We start from the raw sequence: 11,617 nt of genomic DNA on the forward strand, positions 1-11,617 counted from the left end.
CAAAAGAACAAGAACAGAAAGACTGATTCCTACTGGGGCTCATGCTCTTAGAGTACCGGGTTAGGGAAGCATACCGTCAACCTCTGCCACAGAGTGCTGTTGCCCAGGTCAATCCCCAATGCCAGGTGAGCTCACGAGCTAAAAGCCATTAACTCATAAAACTACTGATCACAAGGACAGCGAACAAGACTGTAGAAGAATGAGAACAGGATTCCAGAGAGACACTGGCTGCTCTGGCAGAGGATCTGGATTTGATCCCCAGCACCCACATGGTGGCTACCAACTGCCTATAACTCCAGTTCCAGGCAATCCAATGCTCTTTTGACCTCCTCAGGCTGCTGCATGCACATGGTGCACAGACATATACTCAGGCACACACGTGTGCACGTAAAATAAAGTAAAGAAATACTTTTAAAAAAAAAAGAATGCTGATAAGGTCCACCAGGTGTGAGCAACAGTCTGGACACATGGATGGGGGACAGCAAAAGTGACTGGCAGGGAACTGTAACTACTCAGATGGGTGTAGAGAATCCAACAAAGGATTGTCATTATTGACAAGCACTGGGACTATGGAAAGATGAGTTGATTCTACATAGATTATATCTGAAATGATGGTGGGACACTCAAATGGAGGCCACAAGTGACCACTCACCTGGCTGACTTAGGAGGAATTTTGTAGGGGTGGAAATGAATGTGCTCTCCAAACACCGGAAGCAGGAAAGACAAGAGCTAAGAACCGGGTCTGCTGCGGACCCGTGCTAGAGCACTTGGCCAGCAAGCATGAGGACCCACGTTCAATTCCAAGTCAGGGGAAAAAGAAAAAGAACTGAGTCTGAGGAAATGTCCTCATTTTGAGGAGTAGATGAGAGGATTTGTTTATCTGTTTCTCTCCCCGACCCCCAGTTTAAAAAAAAAAAAAAACACTGATGAAAAGACATGTTTTTGCCAAGTGTGGTGGCTTGTCCCTGGAACCCAGTCCTACCCACCATAAGTTCAAGGCCAGACCCAGCCAGTGTCTCTCAATAAACAAACAAAACCCAAAAAACTAATGACAAGAAAAATCCAAACCAGAAACTGGAGAGAGGGCTCAGTGGTGAAGTGTGTACTGTTTTTGCAGAGGACCAGAGTTCGGTTCCTAGCACCCACATGAGGCAACTTACAACCACCTCTAGCTCCAGTTCCAGGGGATCTGGTTCCCTATTCTGGCCTCTATGGGAGCTGCATGTATGTGGTGCATGGGAATATTTACAGGCAAAACAACCACACACATAAAATAAAAACAATTAAAGATGTGGGGTGGTGCATACCTATATATTTTTTATTTTTATTTTTTCGAGACAGGGTTTCTCTATGTAGCTTTGGAGCCTTTCCTGGATCTCACTCTGTAGAGCAGGCTGGCCTCGAACTCACAAAGATCTGCCTGCCTCTGCCTCCTGAGTGCTGGGATTAAAGGCATGCACCACCACCGCCCAGCAGTGCATACCTTTAATCCCAGGATTCTAGAGTCAAAGGCAGGAGGATCTCTGGAAGTTCGAAACCAGCCTGTTCTACACGTTGAGCTCCAGGACAGCCATGGTTACATAGAGAAACCTTGTCACAAACAAACAAACAGATAATAAATAAAGAGGTTGGAAGGATTGCTCAGTGGTTAAGAGCATTCAGTGCACTTGCAGAGGACCCAGATTCAATTCCCAGCACCCCACATGGCAGCTTACAACGTTCTTTACAGTTCTGTTCCAGTTCCAGGGCATCTGACACCCTCACAACAACATATGTGCAAGCAAAGCACCAATGCACATTAAATTATTTTTAAAAACCCAAAGTAAATAATAAAAAAATAAAATTTAAAATCATAAAGAAATCCTGAACAATTAAAAAAAAACAACTCAAAATGAAAATGAACTGAGAGCCCTTGATGCGTTTGGGGATCTAAATTTGGGTTTTCTGATTGATTTGAGGCCTCAAACTCAGAGATCCACCTGCCTCTGCCTCCTAAGTGCTGGAATTAAAGGTGTGTGCCACCACTACCGAGCTGGGGGTCTGATTTTTAATAACCAGTACATGTGTAAGAGCCAAGCATGGCCACTCATTGATGCTTGTAACCCAGGGTTAAGGGGTGGAGACAGGTGCATCTGGGAAATTTACTGGCTGGCAAGCCTAGCCAAAACTGTGAGCTTCAGGTCAGGCGAGAGAGCATCTCAAAAACAAAACAAAACAAAACAAACAAACAAACAAAGCACAGTTAGAAGGGGCTGAAAAGATGACCCAGTGGACAAGAACACGTGTTACTCTTACAGAGGATAGAGGTTTAGTTCCCACAACCCACATGGTGGCTCATAACCATCCAGAACTCCAGTTCCAGGGGGTCTGAAACTGTCTTCTGACATCAGATGTCAGAATATGGGGCACATCAGGCAACACATTTATGCACCCCAAAGTAACAAAGCTAAAAACCATGGTGCAGTGTGATAGAGGACATTTGGCATTCTCTTCTGGCCTTTGCACAGGTGTGCACTTGCAAACACACATGCATACGTATACATACACACAGACAGACAACCAAACCAAAAGCAGTAAGTAGGTGGCTCCTGAAGAATGATAAAGTTGACCTACACACACACAGACACACACACACACACTTAGCTTAGAGCAGAAAAGAACAAAGTCATCAGATATAGGCCCTCTCCTTGCCTTAGCTTAGAGCAGTCATTCAAGAGGTGCAACATGGTACACAGTAGGCTGTTTATACTGCCCAACATGGGAAAAGCTTTGAGGAGGAAGATCAGAGAATAAAGCGGGTGACCCATCTTCCCTATTACAGGATCATGCTTTTTTCACCAGCCTCCTGCCTGCATCCCCAAAACATGAAGGGTTGACCTGGAAGTAAAGTTTTGGAAAGGGCTGTGACCTGGAGACCCTTCTGGTCTTCACAGCCTATGATTCTTGAACAGATACATCTGTGATAGCAAATGCTGAGTTTCATAAATCCCACTGTCATTCGGCAACCTCTGATGCCCAGGCGCCCTCTAGTGCCACAGCTTTCTCTTTATCTGTTTGAAAGCCTTTTCCAAATGCTTCCCTCTCAGGGGCTGGAAAGCAAGCAATCAAGGCTGGCGTTAGGTACCTGACCCTTGCTGTTTCTACTTGGATACTTGCCTGCAACCAACTTACACCGACTGCTTCCTGTTTTGAAATGGTACTAGAAACTGAGGATCAGGACATCAGACCAACCATGTTTACTACCTACACCTTCCACATTTGGTTCCAGAAACACAGCTAACCCCTAAGTCAGCTGTGAATAAATACATCACTTCATTCTATATATATTTATAAAATGCCTGAGGTATATCAGTGTCCTGTAGGTGCAATGTGTCAGGGGCCTGCATCTCACCAATGTGGGTTATTTCCTGTCTCCTGGCATATACTGTCCTGGAAGAGAAGTTAGGAAGGGTTAGGAGTTTACAAGGCAGATCCAGTAAGCTTTTAGCACAATAATTTTAATTGCAAAAATAAACAGTTTTGTCAAGTGCTTGAGAGTAGCGTCTGCTTTACAAAAATGAACGACAACCGAAAGAAAAATCACCCCAAAGCAAAAAACACCACATCCAAAGGCTTGCTGGACATTGCTATACAAAGTTCTCAAGAGACCGGCTCGGCTCGGCACATCCCCAGCTTTGTCTCCGGGGAGGGATAACGAGGAGGGCGTGGGGCAAACGCCAGTTACAAACAAAACAAAACAAAAACCTCTCTTTAGTCCCAAAGGAAGTGCCTGCTCTGTGGGTGGCCCAAGAGGACTGTCCCCACAGCTGGCTAGGAGGAAGGCGGCTGCGAAAGCAGGCGCTGTCCACGGAACCCGTGCTGAAAGGGCGTCTGCGGCGGGCGCTTCGTGGGAACTGGAGCTGGACTGCGGGTGGCCCCGGACGTGCGTGGAAGAGGCAGGAAGGGTAGCGGGGAGGAGGGACCGGCCAGACCTTGCCGCGTGCGCCGAGCGGCGGCGCCCCCAACCTACAGGGCCAGCTCCAGCTCAGAGGGCGGCGAAGGAGAGGCCCAGCGAGTAGAAGCCCAGGCCCTTGAGCCTCTCCTCGGCCCGCGCCTTCTGCTTCAGATGCACCTTGCTGTGCCGTTTCTTCTCGTCGCTGCGCGCGAAGCGGCGGCCACACACGTCGCAGGCGAAGGGCTTCTCGCCCGTGTGGGTGCGCACGTGCGTGGTGAGGTGGTCGCTGCGGCTGAAGTTGCGCAGGCAGATGCGGCACTGGAAGGGCTTGTGCCCGGTGTGGATGCGCAGGTGGCGATTGAGCTCGTCGGAGCGCGCGAAGCTCCGCACGCAACTCTCCACCGGGCAGGCGAAGGCCTTGACGTGCGGCCGCGGGCAGAAGCAGCGCGCGCTGCACTTGCCGCCCCGGCGCCCCTTGCGACGGGCCTTGGCCGCGGGAAAGGCGGCGGCGGGCGACACCGGCGGCGGGGCCACTCCGCTGCCTCCCGCGAGGTCGGCCACCAAGGGTTTGGGGAAGTCCGCCGCCGCCGTGGCGGCGCTGCGCAGGCCCAGCGGGGACAACTGAGGCTGAGAGGTGGCCAGGAACTCCGCGCCTTCGCCACTGCTCCCTCCCTCCCCGCCCGGAGGGGTCAGCAACTCCGGGAGGCCCTCGGTCCCCTCCCCTAAGTCACCCGGGGCCAACGAGAAGGCGTCGTAGGCCCCTGCCGGGTAGAGTCTGGTGGCCGGGCCCGGCAGCTCGGCGGGGCAGCTGATGGACAGCAGGTCCTCAACCTTGGTCCCTACCGTGGGGAAACGCACCTCGGGGGTGGCCTGGAAGCTTGCATGTGACCCACAGTTCCCCGGGGCCCCCGCAGACAGCAGCTCCCAGGGGGCGTAGGGCCCTTTGAAGGCCGAGGCAGCGTCCAGCGCTGGCGAAGCGGGAGGCGCCCGCAGCCCCGGCTTGACGTCGGGCGGGGAGAGCTGGGGCTCGAACAGGCACTGCGAGGGGGCTCCCGCCGAAGGCGCAGCCTCCCAAAACGCCTCCGGGAAGGCGGCTGAGCTCAGATCCGGGGAGTAAAGGTCCGGCAACAAGGCATCGAGGCCGGCGGGGAAAGGGGCATCCAGCGGGGACCGAGACGCTGCCGCCTCGGGGCTGGGGAAGGGTGCCAGGCCCAAGATGCCCGACATGAGGTTGAAGAGGGCCTCCGGGTCGTGCGGGTGTTCGGGTACCGCCTGGATGAAGAAGCTGCCGCTGTAGCTGAGGCCCGGAGGGGGCGTGGGTGCGGGGCCTTCCAGGAAGCAGGAGTCAGCTAGGTCGCCCCCGGCGCCGCAGCCGCTCAGAGCCCAGCTCAAGAAGTCGCCTGCCGAGGGAGGGGACCGCGCATCAGCCCCGCACACCTCAAAGGGCGTGCCCCCATCCTGCAGCCGCGACCCATCCCACCCGAGCCCCCGTGCGCAAGCCACAGGCAGAGCGCCTCGTGCACTTCCGAGTCTGCAGCGCGGGGGTTCCTCCCTACGGACGCCCCGGGACCGGAACACGCACGGGCTCCCACCCAGGAGCCCGCGGCCTTGTTGGGGGTGGGTGGGAATAGTACCGCGCGCTTTGGGACATCCCCCCACCCATCTCCACCACGCGCGCCTCTTCCACCACCCCTCGCCGCGCTCGCCGTCTGCGCGCCCCTAGTCCCTCTCCTTACCTCCAGGATAGGCGGCGGCCGAGGGAGCGTCCCTGGCGGGCAGCCGGGGCAGCTCGGGGCTGGCGTGGGCGCAGCCTTCGGTGGGTTTGGCGAGGGGCGCGTCGGGGCCGGAGAAGTCGCTCAGGTGGAGCATGGCGCGGCGGCGGCGGCGGGGCGCCCGGGGCCTCGCAGGGCTGGGGCGCGCGCGGCTGGCGGGGAAGCCTGGAGCTCTAGCTCCAAGCTCCCGACGCTCGGGTCGAGGATGCGGGTCGGGGGGCCGCGACGCCCTGGCTCGCCGGCACCGGCCTCGGGCGGCAGCTCCTGGCGGCTCCAAAGCGCAGCCGGGCTCCCCCAGCCCGCCGTCCCCCCACTTATATAGCCGAGGCGGCGCTGGCTCCGGGCTTCCGACTCCCCGGGCCACTGCCATTTCGGGAGGCCCCGGCCCTGGCGCCGTGACGTAAATGACCAAACATGGACACAGGATGTATGCCGGGGACTCCCGAAAAGGAAAGCTCGGCTTGTGACGTCGCTGCCGCCGCCGGGGCCGCGCCGCTACGTGCGCGCGAGTCCCCTGAGCGTGGAGCCTCGTGCGCGCTGGGCCACGGGTGCGCCCCGCAGGGGCTGGGCGACGTGTGAGAACCCGGAATGCGCGTTGCCCTTCCGTCCGGAAAATCGCGGGTTCGGATCCACCCTTTCCAATTTGCAGCGTTTGCTTCCCACCTAATGCCAATTTCTTCACCTGTGAGTTTGCTAAGCAGAGAAATTGAGTCAGGTAACGTGAAGTCCCGGACATACTCTGTAACCCAGAAATGGATAAGAGCACGTGAGTTGCAAGCACGAAGACCTGAGTTTGAAACCCCAGCGCCCACAGAAAAAGCCAGACAGGACTGCATTGGGGTCCTGGGACAGGCAGATTCTGAGAGATTGACTTTGTGTGTGTGTGTGTGTGTGTGTGTGTGTGTGTGTGTGTGTGTGTGTTCATTCCTGTTTAAACATCTAAGTTTATGCTTATTTATATAAAAATTGCCATAATGAAAAATTCGAAAATGGTGGTGGATGGTATCAATTAGCATACAAGAGTATTCCGTTCTTTTTTTGAGACAAAGCTTCACTATGCAGCTCTGGATGACCTAGAACTCTGTGGACTAGGGTGGCCTTGAACCTAGAGAGATCCACCTGCCTCTGCCTCTGAGCCTTCTGAGTCCTGAGATTAGTGTGTGTAGCCATACTAGGCTAATAGTACATTTTTAAAAAATTTTTTATTTTATGTGTATTCATTTTGCCCGCATGTATGTCTATATACTACATGCATGCCTGGTACCCACAGAAGCCAGGAGAGAGCATTGGATCCCCCTGGAACTAGAGTTAGAGATGCGTGTGAGTCACCCTGTGGGTGCTGGGAACTGAAGCCAGGTCCTCTGGAAGAGCATCCAGGGCTCTTATTCACTGAGCCATCTTTCCAGCCCCCAAGAGTACATTCTTAACTGAAAATTAAAGGTTTCTCTTGTCTCGCCTTCATTTTGATCTCTTGAGGTAGCCACGTAAGAAGTTTCTCGAGTAGTTTTTGGCAAAATGTTTTCACCTATGCAAACATTCAAACTGTTTTGTAATTTTTTTCCCACTTAAACTAGCTGAGAGATTTCATCATGTCTCAAGACAAAGACCTAGTTTGGCGTTATCTAAGGCTGAACAGTTAGTTCTCCATTGCACCGGAAGACCATGAATTAGCCACTGGCTGGTACCTATCCATGAACACACGAGTAACTTCTAACTTTTTTTCCCCAACCAATGTTGTTGGCATCATTGTCCTTAACTATATAAATGTGAACATGCCCAGGATTAGTTCTTATAAATGTATGTCTAAGCTACAGGATATTCAGATTTTGACAGACAGCTGACAAGCTGTTCTCCAAGGAGGTAGCAGTTCCTGCTCTGTCTCCTGCAGGGAACAAGGTGCTCCTGGAGGCAGTTTTTCTGCCCTTCTACGTGTGGTAGTGCATGTCTGTAATCCTAACACTCAGAAGGTAGAGGCAAGGGGATCAAGAATTCAAGGCCAGGCTGGACCGTATAAAACCTCTTCTCAAATAAAAACCCTTTAATTAAAAATGAAGAGAAGTTGTTCCCAAGAACACTGAGACTCCCCATCCAGAGTCATGTGGATTCCTCAACTTTAAGGAGGCTTTGACTCCCGGCTGAAAAAGCACCAAGAATCTGCTCCAGCCACGATCCCTCCTTGTCTCTACTGTAGTTTCTGATTTTCCATACAGTCTCATTCTCTATTTTATCTTAGGTCACTCGAGTCTTTTCTGAAGCCATTAAAATAAGGAGATTAAACTATATATAGGGTTGGAGTTGGGCAGTATCCCAGCACTCAGGAGGCAGAGGCAGGCAGATCTCAGTGAATTTGATACCAGCCTGGTCTACAGAGTGAGTTCCAGGACAGCCAGGACTGTTACACAGAGAAACCCTGTCTTGAAAAAACAAAAAGAAAAAGCAGACAAATAAACAGAAAAACCAAACACTTATATATAGAATAGCTTTTATTTATTTATCTACTTATTCGAGATCAGGTCTCTATGTTTCTTGCTGTCCCAACTGGCCTCAAATTCGCAGAGCTCTGCTTGTTCTGCCTCTTGAGTGCCTGGATTAAATGTGCATATCACTATGCCCAGCTTGGAATAGCATTTATTTTATTTTATTTTTATTATCTTTTAAGTACATATGTGGCTGTGTATGCATATGTGCATGTGAGTGCTGGTGCCCACTGAAGGGCTCTAGCAGGTCCTGGCATGGCAAGCATGACTGGCAGGCCTTGCCCCTGCCTCTCCCTTGCAAACCAGAGATTATATCTCTAAAGCTAACCACCAAGGTCTCTACCCTTATTTAGACACTTTCTTATGTCAGACTCATTCCTAAGGCTGATCACCAAGGTCCAGCTATCAAAGTATTGAGGTTCACGAACCAAAAGCACCCTTTTGGCTACCCTAATTAACATGCCCAATCAAAAACACACCACCGAATCCTAGCCCATTCTAACACAGACCTTCCCTTTTTTTTTAACCTCTTAAAATCACATCTGCAAGGCCATTTGCTGCTGTTTTCTGCCTGAGTTGGAAAGCAGCCACTTCCCTGCCTAATAAAAGCTCTCTCTGTGAACACAGGTGTTTGGGTGTGGTTTGTACCTAATCCAGGGTCTGGGAGGGAGCACCTCCCTGTGTGCAGATCCCTTGCTCCATGAGGTCCAGAATTGATGGATCCTCCTGGAGCTAGAGTTAGCGATTGTTGTGAGTCCCCTAGGTGGGTGCTGAGGACAGTACCTGGTCCTCTGCAGGAGCAGTAAGTACTCTTAACTGCTGAGGTGTCTCTCCAGCCTGGAATAATTTGATAAAATGATTATGTTTAATACAGAAATTTAAAAAGGAGCTTCAGTTTCTGGGACTCTGGCACTGGAGGGCAGGGGGAACAGGTCTGAGGTTCCTCATTTTATTTCCACTCTCCTAAAAATGGAAACAAGGTCCTTGTGGGGCGTAGGCTACAGAGAGGCAGACAGTGTATCTTGGAGAATCCTCTCCTTACTCCTTTAAAAAGACTGTGCCCCTTACTTTATGGACCGTACAAACTCAGTATTGCATGGTACTCTGCATCTTCCCCTAGGTTCCTCTTTGGGCCCAGATGGTAATTTTCAGCTTCTACTGGAGAGGTTCATCCTTAGCTACTCATTTCTCCACCCCACAGAGATGTTTCAATCGTTCATAGAATAAACGCTATCACACACTCATCTGTGGAATGCACCGACATGCTTTCATGCATCTTTCTAAGCCTGCAAGCCTGGTGAAGGATTCTTTACAGCCATGCACACATGTGTCCCCATGACGGTCACAGTTCCGATTCTATGTTGTCAGTATACAAGATGTGCATATAGAAAATACAGAAATGGGGATGATGATACAGCTCACTTGCAGAGTGCTTGTTTAGCATGTATATCCCTGCATAAACTAGGTTTGGTGGTTCACCCTTGCAATCCCAGCACACTGGAGGCAGAGTTAGGAGGATTTTCAGAAGTTCATGGCCAGACTTGAGCTACATAAAACCTTATCTAAAAAGAAATCCATCTATAAGGAACACACACACACACACACACACACACACACACACACACACACACACACCTATTTCAGACCCAGAGCTTGACTCTAACCCAAATGCATCACCTAGGCCAGGTGCCCTCACCAGACAGGAAGGGCACACGTGTCTCACATACACTCTGGCATCTTGTGGCCTAAGGGGAGGGGAAGAGAGGAGCATGGCTAGGCGGGTGTCCAGGGTTCCCCAGGTGGCCCGTCGGGCCAGATTGGCCAGCCCCAGGTTGCCTATTCCTTCTGCTGTTCTTCCCTCTGCCACAGTGTCCCTCTTCCCTCTTAGTCATGGATAATTCCCTTAGTCCTGTGGTGAGGTGCCAGGCCACTGCTACTTTCTGCCAAGGGCTGTTGGGCAAGGTCTGTGCTGGGACAAGCATCCAAGTCACTTTAATTTGCTCTTGCTGGAGGCCAGACCTGGGGCTGGGCTGGAGAGTAGGAAAGGGTAGGGGAGGAGACAGGTGACATCTCTGAGTTGGGGCTGCCACACCCCATCTCTGTGCACTTATATAGGAAACACATTCATACACATGCTCAAAATTGCTGCTCCTGGATAGGTAATGAGCACCTACCTGTATCTTGTTCCCTGTGGACAAGTGGGGAGTAAATGGGAGACATCTGACTATTCCTCTTCTGGTTTGGCTCTCTTCCTCCAGCTTTGTGCATGCATGTACATGTTCATATGTGCTTGCACATATGTGCTAGTGCATTTGGAGGCCAAAGGTCATTGTTAAGTACCCTTTTTTTTTTTAAAAAAAAAAAAAGATTATTATTATTTTTTTTTTTGTTTTTTCGAGACAGGGTTTCTCTGTGTAGCTTTGCGCCTTTCCTGGGACTCACTTGGTAGCCCAGGCTGGCCTCGAACTCACAGAGATCCGCCTGGCTCTGCCTCCCGAGTGCTGGGATTAAAGGCGTGCGCCACCACCGCCCGGCAAAAAAGATTATTTTTATGTACAATGGTGTTTTCGTCTTGCGTGTATTTCTGTGTGAAGTGTCAGACCCTCTGGGACTGGAATTACAGACAGTTGTGGGCTGCAATGTGGGTGCTGGGAATTGAACCTGGGTCCCCTGGAAGAGCAGCCAGTGCTCTTAATCCCTGAGTCATCTCTCCAGCTCTCAAGTATCTTCTTAAATCACTCTTGTGCTGGCTAGTTCTCTGTCAGCTTGACACAAAGTAGGGTCATCTGAGGAAAGGAACCTCAACTGAGAAAAAAACAGTCCCCACCAGATTGGCCTGTAGGTGTGCCTTTGGGACATTTTTCTTGATTAATGAATGATTGATGTGGATGGGCCTAGCCCACTGTGGGCTTTGCAGCTCCTGGGTGGGTGGTCCAGGCTTGCTGAGCAAGCCATGGGGAAGCAATCCAGTAAGCAGAAGCCTTCCCTGGGCTCTACTTCAGTTCCTGCCTCTAGTGAGGTCCCTCCTGGACTTCCCTTCATAATGGACTTCCCTTCATAATGGACTACAACTGTAAGCTGAACTAAATCCTTCCCTTCCCAGTTGCTGTTGGTCCTGGTGTTTATCATAGCAATAGAAACTTAGCTAACAGCTCTCCACTTACTTTGAGGCAGGATCTGTTTCTGACCCTCATTCTCTCTCTGAACTCAATAGATTCTGCAAGACAAACTGACCCCCACACTCCCAAGGACCTGTCTCTCCACAACTAGGATTACAGGTATGTGTCCCCATACCTGGCTTTTTCTTTTCTTTTTTCTTTCTTTTATTTAAAACAAACAAACAAACAAACAAACAAACATGGGTTCCAGGAGTCAAACTTGTGACCTCATGCTTGTGGGACAAGAACTTTACCAACTGTACCGTCTCCTTAACC

At 51.2% G+C, this 11,617-nt stretch overlaps 1 protein-coding gene across 1 annotated transcript; it reads right to left on the bottom strand.

Moving 5' to 3' along the window:
- Positions 1-3,476: 3,476 nt before the first annotated feature.
- On the bottom strand, positions 3,477-6,184 carry Egr4 (early growth response 4). Its single transcript, XM_006991554.4, has 2 exons — positions 5,671-6,184; positions 3,477-5,334 (listed from the first exon to the last, which is right to left on the bottom strand). The coding sequence occupies exons 1-2, from the start codon at positions 6,074-6,076 to the stop codon at positions 4,025-4,027; spliced, it is 1,716 nt and encodes a 571-aa protein (XP_006991616.3). The 5' UTR covers positions 6,077-6,184; the 3' UTR covers positions 3,477-4,024.
- Between the last annotated feature and the right edge of the window lie 5,433 nt (positions 6,185-11,617).

This window comes from Peromyscus maniculatus, chromosome 3 (genome assembly GCF_049852395.1).
Source record: "Peromyscus maniculatus bairdii isolate BWxNUB_F1_BW_parent chromosome 3, HU_Pman_BW_mat_3.1, whole genome shotgun sequence".
In the NCBI taxonomy this organism is placed as follows: domain Eukaryota; kingdom Metazoa; phylum Chordata; class Mammalia; order Rodentia; family Cricetidae; genus Peromyscus; species Peromyscus maniculatus.